This window comes from Homalodisca vitripennis, chromosome X (assembly GCF_021130785.1).
Source record: "Homalodisca vitripennis isolate AUS2020 chromosome X, UT_GWSS_2.1, whole genome shotgun sequence".
NCBI classification, from domain to species: Eukaryota; Metazoa; Arthropoda; class Insecta; order Hemiptera; family Cicadellidae; genus Homalodisca; species Homalodisca vitripennis.
The window spans coordinates 62,811,699-62,830,150 of NC_060215.1; the positions used below are offsets into that span (position 1 = coordinate 62,811,699).

The 18,452-nt window shown below is 31.7% G+C and overlaps 1 protein-coding gene across 2 annotated transcripts in view; it reads left to right on the forward strand.

The window, feature by feature from the left end:
* LOC124369075 (rho GTPase-activating protein 190) overlaps nucleotides 1-18,452 on the forward strand; it is a 114,709-nt gene that overhangs the window by 84,795 nt on the left and 11,462 nt on the right. For both annotated transcript variants that reach the window (XM_046826789.1, XM_046826790.1), the window contains exons 22-27: nucleotides 698-840; nucleotides 2,009-2,173; nucleotides 3,865-3,991; nucleotides 4,638-4,904; nucleotides 12,123-12,278; nucleotides 16,847-16,938. In XM_046826789.1, the coding sequence (XP_046682745.1) occupies nucleotides 698-840; nucleotides 2,009-2,173; nucleotides 3,865-3,991; nucleotides 4,638-4,904; nucleotides 12,123-12,278; nucleotides 16,847-16,938 (950 nt within the window). The remainder of the gene's footprint in view (nucleotides 1-697; nucleotides 841-2,008; nucleotides 2,174-3,864; nucleotides 3,992-4,637; nucleotides 4,905-12,122; nucleotides 12,279-16,846; nucleotides 16,939-18,452) is intronic.

An 18,452-nucleotide genomic window follows, 5' to 3' on the forward strand; every position in this document is an offset into this window, starting at 1 on the left:
TTTGCTTATGTTAAAAGTCTGAAGTTTTTAGCTAAATAATATTTTAACACTCCTTAGACATTGAATTGCAAAATAAATTAACTAACAGGTGTTGTTTTAAAATTATGGAATTCTTACAGTAATTAATTACCTATTTAATTGTTTTATTTGTGTAAAAAATCTTGTTGGTATATCGGGTACATAAAATAATTTAAGTAATACTAAATAAAATATTGCTAAGTATGTTTGTATAAATTTAAATTATTAAATATTTCATGATTAATTTACCATCACAGTTTTCAGGTGGAGCGTTTTAATGTTTATCATTTTGTTGTGATATTTTATTTTAAAGAATTGCTGCTTAATCTAAAATAAAAATATATCTATAAAATTTGGTTCATATAATCAGTTGTAAAATTATATTTTGTTATTGACCATAAATTTATTATTTTTAATGTTTAGTTTTGAATATTAGTACTGAATATACAGAATAATCTTGAATCTCTGGTGATAAATTGTGTGATTTTATTTTGTAGATATCGTTGAAACTGCATCGATGAAAGAAACAATTTTTAATGTAAGACTTGTTTAGGATATGTGGACAAAAATGTTCGTACAGCACAAGAAGCATGGGATTCTGTATTTAGCAATAATCTCTCTAAACATGCTTCTATTATAGCTGAAGTTTAATTATAATGCCTTGCTTTTTTGTCCCTAGGATGGGTAGACGACTCAGTATTCATACAGCACCCAGAGCACGAGGATGGTATATGGGTGACTAATTTCTCCCAACATGCTTTCACCACAGGCCGAAGACACACCTCCAAATCTCGATATAAGGGCACTAGTCACACAATGAAGGTAAAGGAAATTTCTTACCATTGCCGTCCTAACACTAGAAGTTTTAGATAAATATTGTGTCAAAATTAAGTGACAAAAATATATGTTGAATATAATTGAATCACATTACTGCTAAAAAATGACATTTTGCCTCATTAAATCAATCAGTTATGTCCTTTATATTTGATATGTACAATTTATGGTGGCATACGCCATTTCAAAAACTAAACTTACAATTTTGAACAAGAAAATGTGTATTTTTAAAAATAAGCTCAACAAAGTTAAAAGAATAAAAATATTGACTAACGTTAAACTTCAATCGTGTTTTAAAAACAAGAAAAACCTGCTATCCCCATGAAGGTCATGGAAAATCCCACTGTAATTTGAAGTTAGAAGTGAATAAGCTCTTACCCAAATACTGTGATCAGTGATAGCTAAGTCATCTTTCCATCTTGTACCAGAATGATGCTACAAGCCATTGTAATAACAGTTATGTATGTATAAACATACATCGTTTTACATCATATTTTGTTTTATATCAGATGCAAACATACTCAAAATCTCACTAATCCTGCCACTGTCATTATTCTATATATATATGAATAACTGTACTCATGCATAACTGCATTTTAGCCAGTGTGCTAATAGTACTGAATATTGTTCATGGAGTCAGAATACTCTCAGTGTTTCTTACATGACAGTATCCAGAAAGTTATCCAATATTAAATCCTCAACATGACCTTGATATTAGAATATCTTCCTGTGTACATTGGGAGTGTACATTGTAAATAGTCAATTGAATAGATAGATAGTTGATATAATAATGTCAAACTTTGAATATGCAAATCCATTTACATAACTAACAGGTAGTGGGAATTTTAAAACACTCGGTATATGTAATGTATTATAATTAATCTTGCATTATAAACCCATATGAAATTAATTTATATGAAGTTAATTTAGTGCCATTGAGCACATATCATGGACTGGAGTGTCGCTCCTCATTTTAGAACATTTTTCTATAAATCAATTGCATCTGTGTTGAGAAAGTGATGTTAAATAAAAACAATAATCAAAATAACAATGCAATAATTATTAGTAAAGATAGTTTAACAATTGAATAGACAATTAGTGTATCTTTTATGTTAAAACTTAAAAATTAAATATGTTGTGATTTTCATTTTTGTAGCAACCAGGCAAACTGAACATGAAAGATTATACATTGGTTACTGATGCCATAGCACGAATGAATGTAGGATCAAAAGATTCTCTTCGAGTAAATAAAATGACAAAATCAACATTTGCTCCATTAGCAACTCCAGAGAATGTAGACCTTGGATCTGAATATGCACAGGTTGGTTCATTAGTGTTAATACAACAATGCAATATATGAAATCTATAATTTTGGAAGGCTGGTAAAATTTGTAAGTTTAAGTACCTATATACTCTAGAGTATTGCTACCATGATGACTAAAGACAATTAACCCTCCGGCTGGCGCGCATTTGAGCCTTGACTGGCACCCTGTTTTGAAGCTTCGTGCAGAGTTTTTAATTTTTTATCCTGTACAATTAATTATTGGAGAAAACAAAAAATCTTTATACATCAAATTACTCTGCAGAATATGTTGTACAATATAAACATAATTATAATTTGACTTGCCTAAATAATGGTGGATGTTTGATGGTCAGAACTCAAAACGTTTTTTTTTTTTTTTCAAAAAACACTTTTTTATATTAAGCCATTAAAAAAAAAACTCAAAATTAATTTTATTTAAAAATCTAAAATATGCATAATGTTCACTTACTTATGCACAAAAAGAAAATACATAGTTATAAACACTTTTATTTACAAATGAAATTACAATTGAAAAAAACAAGACTATATACAAGCACTAACAGTTGCCGAGTCGCGTCACGCGGAAGTAGTCGGGAGCTTTTAGCGGCCAGTAAAATAACAAATATTCATATATATATAAAAGTGAATACATTATTAGAAGGCTTGGGATCTTGTGATTAAAGTGATATAACTTTTATGCGATTCGAGCGGTAATTATCGGAACTATGACGTAATTAGTAGACGATGTTTAATGAGTCGTATATTACGACTCTGCCAGTTCACGGCGGGAAAAAATGAGTCGTAATTTACGACGTTGCCAGCCGGAGGGTTAATACAGCATACCTTGGTGTCTTATATAGGTACCAATAGGATAATGTAGGCTAATGTGTTATTGCCTTGAGGCAAAAAACTATTTAAAATGCAATGAATTATTTTAACCGTACCGTTTAAGGTACTTTGAACTGTTTCTATTTTAACAGTTCTTTTTTTGTGTGATGAGAAGTGAAATTGAGATTTAGTTTCATAGCATTACTGTAAACCTTAAAACTCACTTTTGAAATGTTTCAAAATATTTATACAGTAAGATGGACTAATATAATACCTCATTTAAAATTGGACTTTTATGTACACAATTATTTAATTATTTATTTGTTTCTAATTAAAAATTATATTTTTTAAATAGCATGATTTAAAATGATATTTATATTGAATAAACCTAAGTTTGAAGTCAGTTGGCCTAACAGTTTCTAAAGTAATGATACGTATATGGCGCAATCAGGTCCTGGGCTATAAACGGCCAGACTGGCCATTTGCTCAGGGCTCTAAAATTTAGGGGGTGATGAAATGGCAACAATGTAGGCAGTACATAGTGATACATATTTTGCAATATTTGTAAATTTACAACTGGGGTATGTAGCCACATGATCAAGTCAACTTCCTAACCTCAAACTTTGTTTGTTTATATTACTTGTGTTATATATCAACTGTGGTTTGCACAAATGTGTCTACTTTTGATATTTTAAAATGAACAAGAAATTAAGTGGCAGTATTGACTATTTCCGATTCACAACTCTTTTCACTTGATTCCAATACCAATTTTTAAAAGTATTTTGTTATAAAATAATGATTAAAATATTAGTGAATTATTATAGAAGTGCTAAAAATGTGATACTATCATCTATAAATCTTGTACCAATTGTGTATTTTAGGTCAAAGATGCAGTAGGTAATTTGTACTCTTCGTACGATGGAGAATACTCATACACACCTGTACAAGATGCTCTTACAGGAACAGGAAAGCACAAGATAAGACACAGACGTGAAAAAGGCAGACAGAGTAAGTTTTATCTTTTTTTAAGTGTTTATTAATTGTTCTTTATCTTTGTTTAAAATTGAATGTACTGTTTTCAATTAAATAGATATTATTTATATTTTTGAAAGTCTTATTTAAACTTTAAAAAAATAATTTGTATTTTCAATGTATCTAATAAAAATTTAAAATTGTATGATAAAATTACAATTTTTAATTAATAACTTACGTCAGTTAGGGGATTATTAAATTACTCTATCAGCTTCTGTTGAATTGGGTTTTGATATAATTTAATGTTGATTGTTTTAAAATGCAATATTCCATATACCAGAATCAGGTTGAACCAGAATATTAATGTGATTATGTAGAGAAAGGTCTTAATTCATATCAAAGAGTACTCAAAATAATACTTCATTTTATTTACCTTATCCATTTTTTGTGGTTTATATTATATTATATATTGAAAAATACTTTCAGGATTAACCGAATAAGAGCATAATTGATTTAAAATTAGAAATGACCTTATTAATCATAAATGTTTATAAATAACATAAAATTAAATGGAACTGACTTGTTGAAATTTATATAATTGTGCCTTTAGTATTAAACAATTTATAAAATCAGATAGATGTTTTTATTCAGATATAATGTCTAGTAATTTTTAATGTGTCAGTGTTGTCAGATTCTGACAGTGAGTGGAGCTCATTGGAGAGGAGGCAAAAGACTAGCAGTTCAGAGGTGTTTTCCAAAGTGAGCAGAAAGCCCACAACGCATAAGAGAGTTCGCAAGAAACGAACTCCCATTCCTGTCGCTACTCCACGAGTGCCTCCATTCAGTGCACCTCCCATCTCCAGCAATGGCCCCAACCCTCCGCTTCCTCCTACTGACTTCAACTATCGTTTCAAAGTCCAAGACAATAAAAGTGAAACCCTCGATAAAAGTATGTACTTTTTTGCTATTTTTATTAATGGTTTTTAACTAATGTTTTCATTGCAAGTATTTTTAAGATTCACAAAAAAAAATTTATTGCATTTTTCTAAACACTTAATTAAAATGAAAAAATTGATTATTAGAAAACTACATAAACAATGATTATATTAGAATATTAGAACTTAAGTCTAGTAAATATTAGGGATCAGTGAATAAAAGATCAGTTATGGCATCAAGTGACAGCCATGACTGTTGTAGGATGAACAGTATTTTTTTCATGATTTTATACATATAAAAGGTTTTCTTTAACCTAATACATACTATAAGTCTGTTTTGTGTGTGTGTGTGTGTGTGTGTGTGTGTGTCTCAAGCAATCTGAATTTCTAGCGTTATAGTGTGGGGTATAAATTTACTTCTTTAAGTTATATCATTAGTGAATCGCTGCAATCTAATAGGATGTTTGGAATCAGGATACCAAATCACAAACAAAATATAATAAATACATGAGTATTTTCAATTAAGTGAAGCGTGATGGATTTGAAACTGTTCCCTTCACAATTTACAATTTATGGGTGCTCAGCATCCGGCGTTTACCTAGTTTTATTGTTAGTCTTTGTCTATTTTAAACCCTGTCTAAAAGATGACTTCAGAAGTGTAAACCTAAACTTGATAAGCTCGTTTTTATTTTAGACCTAGTTTAACCCTCTAAGTGGCGGTCATTTGTGGTCTCAGTGGCAGGCCGTTTTTGGGTAAATTGCCGTGATCGTTAAACTTATTTTTATAAAATATTATCTAAGTGATAACCTAGCAACATTATATATTTTTGTTTTCGGTATGAACGATAGAATAAGAATAAATATAATATTTGGTGCCTTACCATTATTTTCAGAATAATATCATTGTATATGTGTAAAAATGTTTTTTTAGAAAAAATAATTTTTAAGTTCTACTGTCCGTCACTTTGAAACTACTGGAGCTACAAAATAATTTCAAATTCACAGAATATACACAATTTTATTCTAAAAAAATTACTTCTTATACATTTTTTTCTATTTACAAGAACAAAAAAGTTAGATGGGAAAAACTAAATCTATGTATAAACTGGTTTTTTTACTCCCGAGTCACTAGAAGGGGCTTGTCTTTTCCTCCCAGTAGTGTAGGGCCTATAATAGTGGCTTAGTTTGTCATAGCACAGTATATTTCGTAAATATAAAACAGGAATTGTCTTATCGCAAACCCCTCCCCATCCACAGACAGAGGTCAAAGTCGAGCGATCTAGTAGATAAATAACGTGACTACAGATTCTCGCCGCCCGTTCAGCTGGTGCGCCGCATTCTTGTACTTCCGCGCCGAAGTGTCTGTCGAGTGTGTCGCTTTGTTGTACTTCCGTGTTTTATTGTGTAATAGATTAGTGATGGGTGACACTATGAGAATTTTGGAATTACCCAGGAGCGAAGAGGGGGCCATTCGTTTTTTACAAGATCATGACTAGTTGCCTACATCTAAAATATGCGTGGCGGTCGGCAGTTGCTGCTGAAGGCGGAAATCCACTAGACTCACTCATCCTTGATATTGCTGCTTTCTGAGCGTCACAGTAAACCCATTAACAATTGATAATCATTGTAAGTTTGTAATTGAAGAGTTGCTTTTTCGTTCTATAATGTTTTTTTTTTCTATAAATTTATATGTTTGTGTTCCTCATACTGGTGTGGTCGATATAATCCCAATGTACCCCAACATTTTCCATGACGAACGAATAACCTAAACATTTACCGGTAACACATACAACGCGATAAACAATAATATACTGACAATAACAGTACGCAAAGTCGCCAAACAAAACAGTGACGAGACGAGTAGACAGCTGTTCTCTCGTCTGCCGCCAGGTCAAACGAAAACCGTTGGATTCATTTAAGCCAGCAAACATTAGTAACATGAATACACACTATACTATATGATATGTATAGGAAATTTTATGGAGAATACGATAGTTCAAACTAGGTCTAAAAATAATGGACGGTTGCGGAGCAACAGCCTTAAATGTGAAGCGATGGCTGTGACGGCGCTTGCCACTTCGCGGCGGCGTGAATCATACGTCTCAGACGGCGCTTGCCACTTAGAGGGTTAATGTAGTCCAACGCCATTAGAGCCAGGAATTACGGGCTGCAGTAGTTCTTGTATGATTGAAAAAAAAACCTACAAGAAATACCAGTTCTCCTTTGTTTGCCAACAAAAAACTGTTGTACAAAGGAATGGGGATGTACATTACTATTGTACTAAGGCCAGTTTGCACCCTTGTTTAACTTTTCAACTATATACTGAATTGTTTGTGGTCTTAATTAATAAATATTTCAAAAGTATAATTTATGAAAATCAACACTACTAAAATGAATGGTAGTTATCATCTTAAAATAAAATAAGTAAAATTATGTCTTGGCTATTAAGTTTGTATCTAATTTCTCCAATCAACAATGCATCCTTGTCGTGTTCTTAGAAAGCTGCATATAACAATAAATGTTCAGGTCTTTGGAATCATAGGTACTTCCTATCTGCCTTGCTATGAATTCTAGGTTAGTACCACAAGCTCCTATAATATTATATTATCAGAAAATTACTTTATCTGATTCTGTACTCTTCCTTATCAGGAGTTGTAGGTCACACAATCAAAATGTGAGTACTAACTAACCAATTCAAAACACCAAGGAATCCATACTATGTGAAAAAGTTATTGTTTGTTCTGGTGGCAGTTAACATGCCAGTTAAGAAATTTAAAATGTTTGGTTTTTAATTCCATACAAATAGTTAAAGCTTTATAAACAATACCACAAGGAGCATACTCAAATACATCAAATCAGTCATTTAATGTCACTAATCATTTAATTGATTACGCTTGTGAAACCCACCTGACTTTATGTGAGGTCGGGCCATGACAAAATCCAAATAATCTGTTTATTCCACTACCAACATATACTATTATCACCTGTTTAACTTCCTCAATGTAAATGATAAGACTGTGAGTCTGTGTTTATTTATGTAACAAAAGCTCATGACATGCATATAACAATAAAAATATATACCTTTCAACATTATTGTTAAGTTTTACACCATAAATAATAGATGGCTGTGCTAACAACAGGCCGCCATTATAAATAACAACTATTTACAAAAAGATATCTATGAGCATCAGCAAAAATAGTCTTTATAACACAAAAATTAAAAACTATAGTTACAATAATAGTATAATCAATAAAGTTACATAAATACCAAATATACATTAAAAATTATATCGGTAACAATAATAATGATGAATTCTATAGCAGTAATGTTTTTAGTAGTAAACTATGTTAAGTTACCATCCGACTTGAGATCACACAAAGAAATGTGTTCTGTTTTCATTAAGTTCAGAGGAGCTAAGCATGATCATCAATTTTAGATGATGTCTATCTCAGTCATGGCCTTAAAATGGGCTCATGAATTGACAAGTGACATCTATTAAACCCGAATTTTCTTATACTGACTCCCAAAGTGAATTTTTGGATTAATTCCTTACTCATTTAAACCAAGCTTATCTTTAAACCACAGTTTCAGTAAAATCCCAAGTTAATGAAATCAAACTAAGAGCTCCAACTTTAAAACAAGTTCTTAAGACTAAGTCTAGTGTTGGCCATGAGCTCCTGAACCACCTCTTACTGTCCAAAGTTTGGTGATTCTGCACTGTGAATTGAGTGCCTTACAACCAACAAATGATAAATGTTAAACCTCTGTTACTTTTCTTCCTCTTCGAGTATACACGAGCAGGTTATAAAATTGTTAAGCATGAGATAGCAAATGATGATAAGAAAATTTGATGCTTCAAGGGAAACACTTGTCTCTCCTAGTACATATGTTACCAATGTCCAACACTAATTTACTTAAAGTTTATTTTATTTAAATGAAAACCCACAGTTCATTAAATATTTTGGTATTTTGATTTGTTACTTTAACTCTTACCATGTGTATTACAGGAAATCTCGTAAGTTAAGTTTTGTTTTTTATTTTTTATTGTAGTTTGTAAAGTGATAGAATCTTGACTGAACGCCAGCCAATAGCTGTACTCCATTCATTGTTCTTGGCTTCCTGTTATCTATCTGAAAATGTTTTTGTAGTTACCGACCGCCATTTTGGACTGTACACTGGCGCGTTTGACAGGTTTGTCCATATGGGAAGAGTGCCAGTGCAACTCTTGAGACCGGCATGTAAGCTTTGTTCCTGTGTAATTTTACGACTAATAGGAGTTTTAGTTCTTTGAAATAGTGATTGTATCTGTGTTTGCAGTGAATTCTTTTTAGTTTTATATTAACCTAATTATAAAAATGACTAATCCAGATGATGAAAGCTTTGATCAATTCGTCAGTGATATTGTAAAACATGTACAGAAATATAAAAATATTTTCATAAATGTAGGTTTTATATTTGTTATCCAACAATAATTTCATAAACCTAAATTCAAATACAGCAAAACGTACAGTGATATACGAGGGGGTACCCAAAAAAAACCGGAATTTTGTTTTAAATATACATATATTTATTTTTTTACAAAACAAACTCATCAACTTCAAAGTATTCACATCAAAAAAAACAAATGAGCATTGTCTTGACACTCGATCTGACTTGACTGCATTTTTTTGGTCTAGGTGATGATGCCGTCTTACATTGGCTGGATTGTTGTTTGGTTTCTGGGTCATACCTATAACACCAAGATTCGTCACCTGTAATTATTTTTGACAAGAAATCTGGATCGGCTTCAAGTTGCTGCTTCAAATCATGGCAGGCTTCAATTCGACGCTCCTTTTGAAAGTCAGTGAGAGCACAAGGCACAAACTTGGCGGCAACCCTTTTCATGTTCAAGTCTTCGGTTAAAATCCGTTGAACTGAGCTCCCACCCACTAGCCTCTGATATTTGCTCGATAGTCTTTTGTCAGTCTGCAAGCACAATTTCTTTCACTTTCACAAGATTTTCGTCTGTTCGGGAAGTCGATGGTCGTCCAGAACGAGGTTTGTCCTGAATTGACGTGTCACCATTTTTAAACCTAGAAAACCATTCGTACACTTGGGTTTTCCCCATAGCGTTGTTTTTGTAGGCTGTCTTCAACATTTCAACTGTTTCAGCTGCGTTTTTGACAAGCAGAAATCAAAATTTCACAGCTGCACGCTGTTCACTCAAACTTGCCATCGTAAAAAACGGCACAGTCACAAAACAGCACTAGCAAAAACTATTACTGCACAGGGACAGAACACATCAGGTCAACGCAACAGGCGGCACTGAGCTGGCAAAGAGCAGCGCTACAAGAGCCAAGCGGCGAGAATTTTTACTACGCAAGCTCCGCCTACGGCAGAGCTATTCCGGGAACTTTTGGGTATCCCCTTGTATTTGCCAGAGAATACTTTCATCTCATAAGTACTTTCAGTTCCTTTGTTAGGTTTTAGCACTAGTGGAATAAAATAAATTACTTTTCTTTGTTAATTGAGCTACATTTTTGTGCAAAAATTTATTTAGTCTGACTGGAAATAAAATAACAAAACAAAAAAAAGCTGGTTATGGCTATACTAAGATCTAAGTCTTAATGAGGGGTAAATTGAATAATTTTTTTGTAAATGAATTAGTTTCGTAGAACAATGTACAAATGGACTTTTTATACATACTAGACCAAAAATTTATTCCAAAAATACTAGACCTACACTGATTATAAATAGTAATTTAAAACAATTAATAAGAAAATATTGATTATGTTTGATTGCCAATTAATCTTTATGTAATTAATACCTGATTTACTTAAAAATTACTGATTTAATATATTCAGTATCTAACAACATTTGCTATAAGTTTAATTTCAATGTACAAAAAATGGTATTTTTTTTAATCACTACAAAATTTTGTGAAAAACTGGACTTTCTATGTGTGTTCATTGGGCAAAATCCCCTGGGTCAGTAGGAATTTTATGCAGCAATCAGTCAGTAAAATAAAATAAAATAAGAATACTTCCCCTCAGGGTCTAAAACCAAAAAGAACTGTTAGTATACAAAATTAAATAAACTATAATTCTATAAATGTTGTTATAAAGTAATAATCGGTATCAAACAAAATCAGGAGAAATAAACTTGTCTTTATTTTTAATTTAAATCAGTACTTATGGTAAAAAATCAAAATACGTACATTTTCAAAATTATTATTTCATAATTATATGAAATTAAGTTATGATAATGGTTTTTACAAAATAAATTTTAACTATGAAAGGAAATAAAAATTGTGAAATTGAATTTCAGAAAATGTTATTGAACTAAAATAAAAGCAAAATATAAAAAGACATAGCATAAAAAGATTAATTGTAGAAATTAATTTGTGATTAAAAATTATTCATTAATTATCAAACTGTTCACTTTTCAAAATTTTAAAAAGACATTGTTGGTGTGATTATTTTTTTGCTGGTATCCTAGAACTTTAATTCGATTAGGGTAAGACCATATTTTCAATTTGTTTTAGTTATTCTGCTTGTTTGGTCGGTACATTTTTATGCTACTTGTTTAGTTGTACAATTACTTGGTTTTACATTCATGATTCAAACATTGACTTATTGATTAGTTAGGTACCAATTATTAGTTAGTACAGGTATTGTAATAGCGATGTTAAGACTCAGATTTCAATAAATTGGTGTTATTCACTTTGAGATTCAGTTACCATTGCTCCATGATAAGTGAATAAAATTTTTTTTTACCACACAATTCTCACACACCCCTGACCAAATTGTACTCGTTTATGGTTATGTATAAGTTAATTAGATATGAAGTGGCTAAAATAATTCACCATAGCTCCTCAACAGGATTTCTTTATTCAAATATGTGACATCATTGGCATTGATTTTCTGTAGCTCAATGGAGTTATCAGTATTCTACTGACAGTAATGTTTTCATAGTATTTTCTGTAACATTATCTGTTCTTTACTTTGTTTTTGAAGACCTATTTAGACAATGGCAGTAATAGTGAAAGAAGATGGCAAATGGCTACATATCTCATACCTTCCTATTTGAGTGTAATTCTTCAACATAATATCCCATGTTTACATTTATTAAACATTTTTACTATAGTGACATGGATCTCAGTCTCAGTTGCATTTTAGCCTTTGATAATCATTGTGTAATAGTAGGGGAATGAGCGTATTGAGTTTTATTAATTACGGGACGGATCTTGCAGCAAGTAAAGGGAAAAGTGACTGCGGGTCAGAGGACAGTGGCAACAGTGGGCCAGACATTTCCACTGGCTGGGTGGCGCCCCTGCCTATACCTCCCTCTCTGGGTCGTCCTTATTGTTCAGTAGATGAGTCCCCTGCCCCCTCCCATACTCAAGAGTGTAAGTCTTGACATTCCCCTACAGCACTTGCATGTCCAGCACTCTCTTACATGGTTTCATCTCCCGTTCCCTTTTCAATCATGCCAACTATATATATTTGTTTTGTGTATGTTGGAAAACTTTTCTTAATTAAATTTCTTGTTTGCAGGAAGGCTTGTATTTCATTTCATAAACTGAATTTTCCTCCTTGGTATCTGTTATAATTTTATATTACACTAGTTAGCATTTCGTATTTTACCTGTTCTCTGTATTGATTCTTACAATCCCAGTTGGATCTGGAAAAATTGCATTTTAATTTAGACATTTTTCATACACCGAAAGTGTAATGTTCATTATTTCTACTTATTATATGTTACACTATCAATTAAAGTTAAATACATCTTTTATTAGCACTAAACATTGAGGGCTGCTGCACACTTTGTCCACATCACAAATGGCCAGACACTATCTCTCCTCTGTCTCATTGTCTTTTACTTCCTTTTTTATATGGATTGTGGTGTTGAAATTTGCTTCTTGTTTCCATCTGTTAATCCTGTGTCTTATTTGTTACATATAATAAATAGTATAAAATGTTCTTCCATTTATTCTACTTTAAAAGTAATTCATTTGATACAGTATGTGGTTAATAAATTATTTGTGATACTCTACTTTGTAATGCTTTGATTTAAAAACAGTGTAATTGTTGTAACAGTTTCAGTGAGCTATATGTTCATTATTCTAAAAAGTTGGTGATTAGCAAGTATAAAATGTTTTACGTTATCTGCCCGTAAAGGCATTTTGCAGTGTGCATAGAGCTCTTGAGTAAAGTTTTGAATAATATCTTAAAATTGTCATTGATACGATTTTAATGTTATTTACCACTATGAGACTACAACTGAGTTGGTCCAATTTGTTTTTTGAGATCTTAATTAAACCAACAGTATCAATTTAAACTTAAACTGGTTGACCCTTTGCGGTAGGATGGCCAGCAGTGCTATGTACCAGCCCAAAGTTGGGGTGGCCAGAACTCCTGGGTCTGATGTTCAGCGCTCAAAAAGAATTCAAACAAGTTTTTATTATATTCTTGCTGGAGTAACACAAGAAAGAAACCACAATTGCCACTAATACTGATTACCTGACCTGACAGAACAATTTTTAAAATACTGTTTTGAGGGCAAAGAGTTTAAAAATTGGTTTTCAATCAGTTGTTTGTTTCCCATATATTAGTTACTTGATATAGATAATTGTAGAATAGTATTTTATCTATTTAAAATAATATATCGTTTCATTAAATTTAAATAACATAATGTATACAATATGAAGTTTTGAGCATTCTTTTATTGAAAAAATGATCATACTAATAAGGTAACAAATTTGAATAGAAAGTATTTGAATTTAAGTAACAAGAATAGAATAATAAAATTATTGGATAATTGTTAGTTTTCTTTTATCAAATAATAGAAAATAGTTTTTATAATAAGAGCTCCTCCTTCAATGATATTTCATGTCTTAAGTGATTTTTTGTATAGTGGAATTAATAATGTGTGGTAAATCTAATACAGCTTATAGTTATTATTTGCTACACACATATACATTTGTCATTGAGGAAGATTTACATCAGATTTCCATAAGCTTAAAAGAAGGTTGAAGCAACAAAAACAGTTTTTAATTAATCTGTGGTTTTCTATGTTTCATGTATTTTCCAAGTCCTTGTTCAAGCCATATCTGTTTTGGCATGTAGCACTGCTTTGTGCCAAATGTGTTCTTGCCACTACGTACCATCAAATTTGTATGTTCTGTGTCAGGCCACATCTTTTGTTCTGCTGTGCTGTGCAATATTTGGATTGTCTCAATTCTTGTCACACCACACCAAGTCACATCTTTTGTTTGTGTCATTTGTATTTATTCTGCGTCTGCCCTTGTCACATCCACATAGCATTTTGTCACATTCCTATTGTTCATACCATGTCATGATTGTCCTTGCCAAATTGTGTTGTAATCAGCAGGATAATCAATACGCAAAATGATTATTAATGTTTTGCCAAGCAACCATCAGCAAATTTGCCTCGACTTTTGAGTTTGCACTACTCTATAAATCTATTTATATAACATCAATTGATTTTCCAAAACAAATGGAGCTTTAAAAGGAATAATTATTTGTTAAGTGTGTTTGGTTTTATAGGTTTAAAGAACAAAGCTTTTAATAGCTATATCAATTTTCTTTTTTCCACCATAAAATTATAAAAAAGATCACCACACTTCAAAATATGAGTTGTGTCAAGTAGTCTATCTCTGTAAAGGTTTGTAAGAGTAGGTAGACATAACTTTATAAATTGTTGAGGTATTAAACCCTTTTGATCCCATTCACATTTGTTTATATATTTCAAAAATCCCAGCAACAAAGTTTCTAAACTAAAAAATATATTCTTATTATATAACTAATACATTTTCATTTTGTTTTTATTACAATAATAAAATAATGCTAGCACCATTTAATAAAATTACACTTACAGTAAACGTTCTTTCCAAATTTAATCATTTTGTTTCAGTAAACATACAGAAGACATACAATTTCAATTTATCTGTGGTTCTCAATTTGATTTACATCATCAAAGACTAGTTGCAAATACAGGGTGCGGCCAAATGATCTGATGGTGTTCTTGACCTTACTTTTGAGCGATTAGGTGGTGAGGGGTAATGGAGATTTCAGATCCCACAAGGAGAAATTTTTAGTACCCATTGAACAGTAGTCGGCTGAGCACCGTGAGTTTGTTGCAAAGGTGTTTTTATAAAGTGACGATTCCTACGTTGCTGTTCAGGGTCGGTTCTGCAGGTATTTTAATATGGGTCTAAGAGAAAGTGTTCCAACCTGTAATACAATTCAGCTATGGATTAGTAACTTCGGAGCTATCTGTTCAATGTTAAATCAGAAGTCGAAAAGCTACCTAAGGTCATCTCAAGTGCTAGAGAATATTGATCAAGGAAGAAAAGCTGTGAAAATTAATCCTTGCCCCGTAAACAAACTGCTGTTTCCACTGTCTGATCATATAACCAATGAGGTGATTGGGTCAAGAGAAATAAGTTTCATGGCGTAGTCATCCTGCATTTTTGGGATATTCCATAGACAACTCACTACCCAGACTTGAGCATTTGTGATTTTTTTCTGATGGGGGTTCCTTAAAGCAAGAGTTTACACAAACAAACCCAACACAACCTGTCACCAAACCTGTCTCCTGCAATGTTAGAGAATGTGTTGGACAGCTTCAGTGCAAGATTAGAAGAATGCTTGGTCAAAGAATGTAATGGACGTTATCTGAAAATCTTAAACAGATGATATCAGTAGTTCTGATGTTATTTTCATTAATGTACAATAACACCCTATTTTAATAAGGAATAAATCATTTTGTTTCACATTTAAGTTTTGTGTTGTTTTTATTTTATTACTGACTTTTTGCCGCATCCTGTATTACAACTTGGCAGACTGACATAGACGAGCATAGCAAGTTGCTGTGACACCTTAGTAGTATGGTCTCTATTGCTCATAATAAATTATATGTTATCACACTATGAAAAAGAATTATATTGGCAATACAATAGTGTGTTGGTGAACATTTGGTTATATCTTGTGTTTTATAAAATAGATATTGGGATATATAAAATAGAAGTGGTTACAAACTATGAAAAAATATGAATAAAATTTAAGGTTTTTGTGCGGGAATGGATCAAATAATATTAATTGTTGATTGTTTATTTAATATACTGATAAAAACTGTATTGTTAGAAGATTGTTTTTCAATAATTTAAGTGTGAACTTCTCAAGAATGCCACTGCCTCAATAATCATAATCATAGTTTTCTTTGTAGTGTTTCCTTAAAAGTACATTTAAATGAGGAATATTGGTATTGGTATCAGAAAGGTATAGAAGGCTGGATCTCAATGCAAGCTTAACAGGTCTGGTTTTTTATGCTTCATGCACACACTCCTTTATGTACCACATCACATGTTGGGTAATTTGCACATATTTTATATAATTATAAAACCTACACAAAGATGTTAAAGCATGCCCCAGATAAATTACTAACCATTCAAATTGTGGACAGTTGCAGTGCTATAAGATGAGTTAGTGTTTAAAACTAACTTTGTTTATTTTCCAGATTAATTTAGTGGTTAGAACTTTTTAATAAAGGTACAAAATTTATCTAAAAACTTAAAAATAAGTATGAAATTAATTGCTGGTTTTATGTGTGTGATTACATTTACGTTTTTATCAAACCTTCCAGAGATGTTTAGATTGTTTTTCATTATGATGCAAGGAAGTTGTAAGGTGTGATTTTTGAGAACCGGATGAATACACCTGAAAGGAAAAGACATTCAGTTTTTACTATTGATAGTTAATGTCAAAGTGGAGTGACATAATAAAGAAAATCTTTAAGAAATCATAAAAAAAATTACGAATGAGGCTGATTAAAGCAAGAACTCTTATGATGGTTACTTTGAAGTGTTACATGAAAATGTAAGTAAGTTTTATTGTTAGTAAGCGAAGTGACCGACATTTTTTATTACAACATATATGAATATTTGTTTTACAGCCAAGTTCAAAATGGAGGGTCTTGGTTTGGGACATGGTGATGAAGAATCCAGTCTTGATGTATCTTCTCCTAGAGATGTTAACTCTCCACTGGTAATGCAATATTTGGCTGTGATAGAAATAAAACTCTTCAGTGTTAATTTTATTTTCAAACTATTGGTTAAGAAGCACACAAGTTAGCTGTCTGCCACGCATGTGAGGCTCGGCTAATAACATAAAAACTTATTTCAAATCCAAAAAGCTTCTTTTCAGAAATTTAGATGTTAGTGCCTCCATGCTAATGAACTATTAACACAGTCACGCCCACCATGTTTAAAAAATCTGAAACAAATATTAGGAATTTTTGTGAAATATGCTGACTGGACTCTACCAGTCAGGATGCTTATAGAGGATGCTTCCACACATTTGTGACGTACGGTATTACAGTGCAGTTAGTCAAACTTGTTTACAAATTTAGTTCTAACATCTGTAAATGTGGGTGTATGAGCTTTACACGTGAACAAAAAGCTGATAAGTAATTTATATTTATAAATTGGTTGGACAATTCAAACTGTTCAAATCAAATTGTCTAACCGATCGTTAAATGTATGAGGATCCTCATGTCGTTTGTCATAGTCCTGGATTACAATCTAACAAATACATTATAATTTGAACCACAGCATTTCTTGTATTTACTTACTTTAGATTGTGTTGTGATTGTGTGATTATATTTTTGTGTAAGGTATCATCTTAAGATGAATACAAAACATGCAAGACCCAGTAATTGATTAGTTAAATCTTATTCTACAGATCGCGAATTTACTAAAATTTAGTAACTTCCTTAGTAGATAACTTTTTCATGCATTCTTGATATATTTTTAGGAGTTGTGGACTGTAACCATGGCTGTTATCTATAATGAAGACATGGAAAAGTGTGGATTATGTGTGAATTTTGATAATGTCCCTGGAATATTTACTAGGAATGAGAAGATTCCCCTACTGGATACATGGTTCTTTACACTTAATTACAATACCAATAGAAGTGCTTAAAATATGCTTGGAAAGGCTCAATTTCACAATATTACAACTAATGATGTGTCGTAGCTGAATGTAGAATCCAAATAAGTCGTGGACGACAGCTGATTGGCAGTACACATATTAACAAATGATAACACATGCTTTTATGTATTGTGTGTAGGGAAAAAGTAGATAGATAAGCAAATTAACAAAGCACCGTAATTTATCAAATTATATTATTTTACATCCATAAGGTTTCCCAGATTTAAGTGACACATCGGTTTTTGCTATACCCAGTGGTAGGTTCAACTGGAATTATATTTTGGTTACAATATGATTTTCTTGTTTATTTACTTTTGTGCATCATGCGTCATCATAATCTGTTGCATCTATTTACAGATAACATTGCAAAACTGTTTTTACTTCTTTGTATATAAAAACCGTTGAGAAACCAATAACAAAATAGCATGTTTTTAAAATAATATTTTACTTGAAGCTAATATTTTCTGTCTGTATTCGTTAATGCCAGCACATTGCTGGTTCTATTCGCGTATGTCATCTCTACTCCTAGTCCAGTTCAGACATAGTCACTGCACAGGATGCAAAGTTAT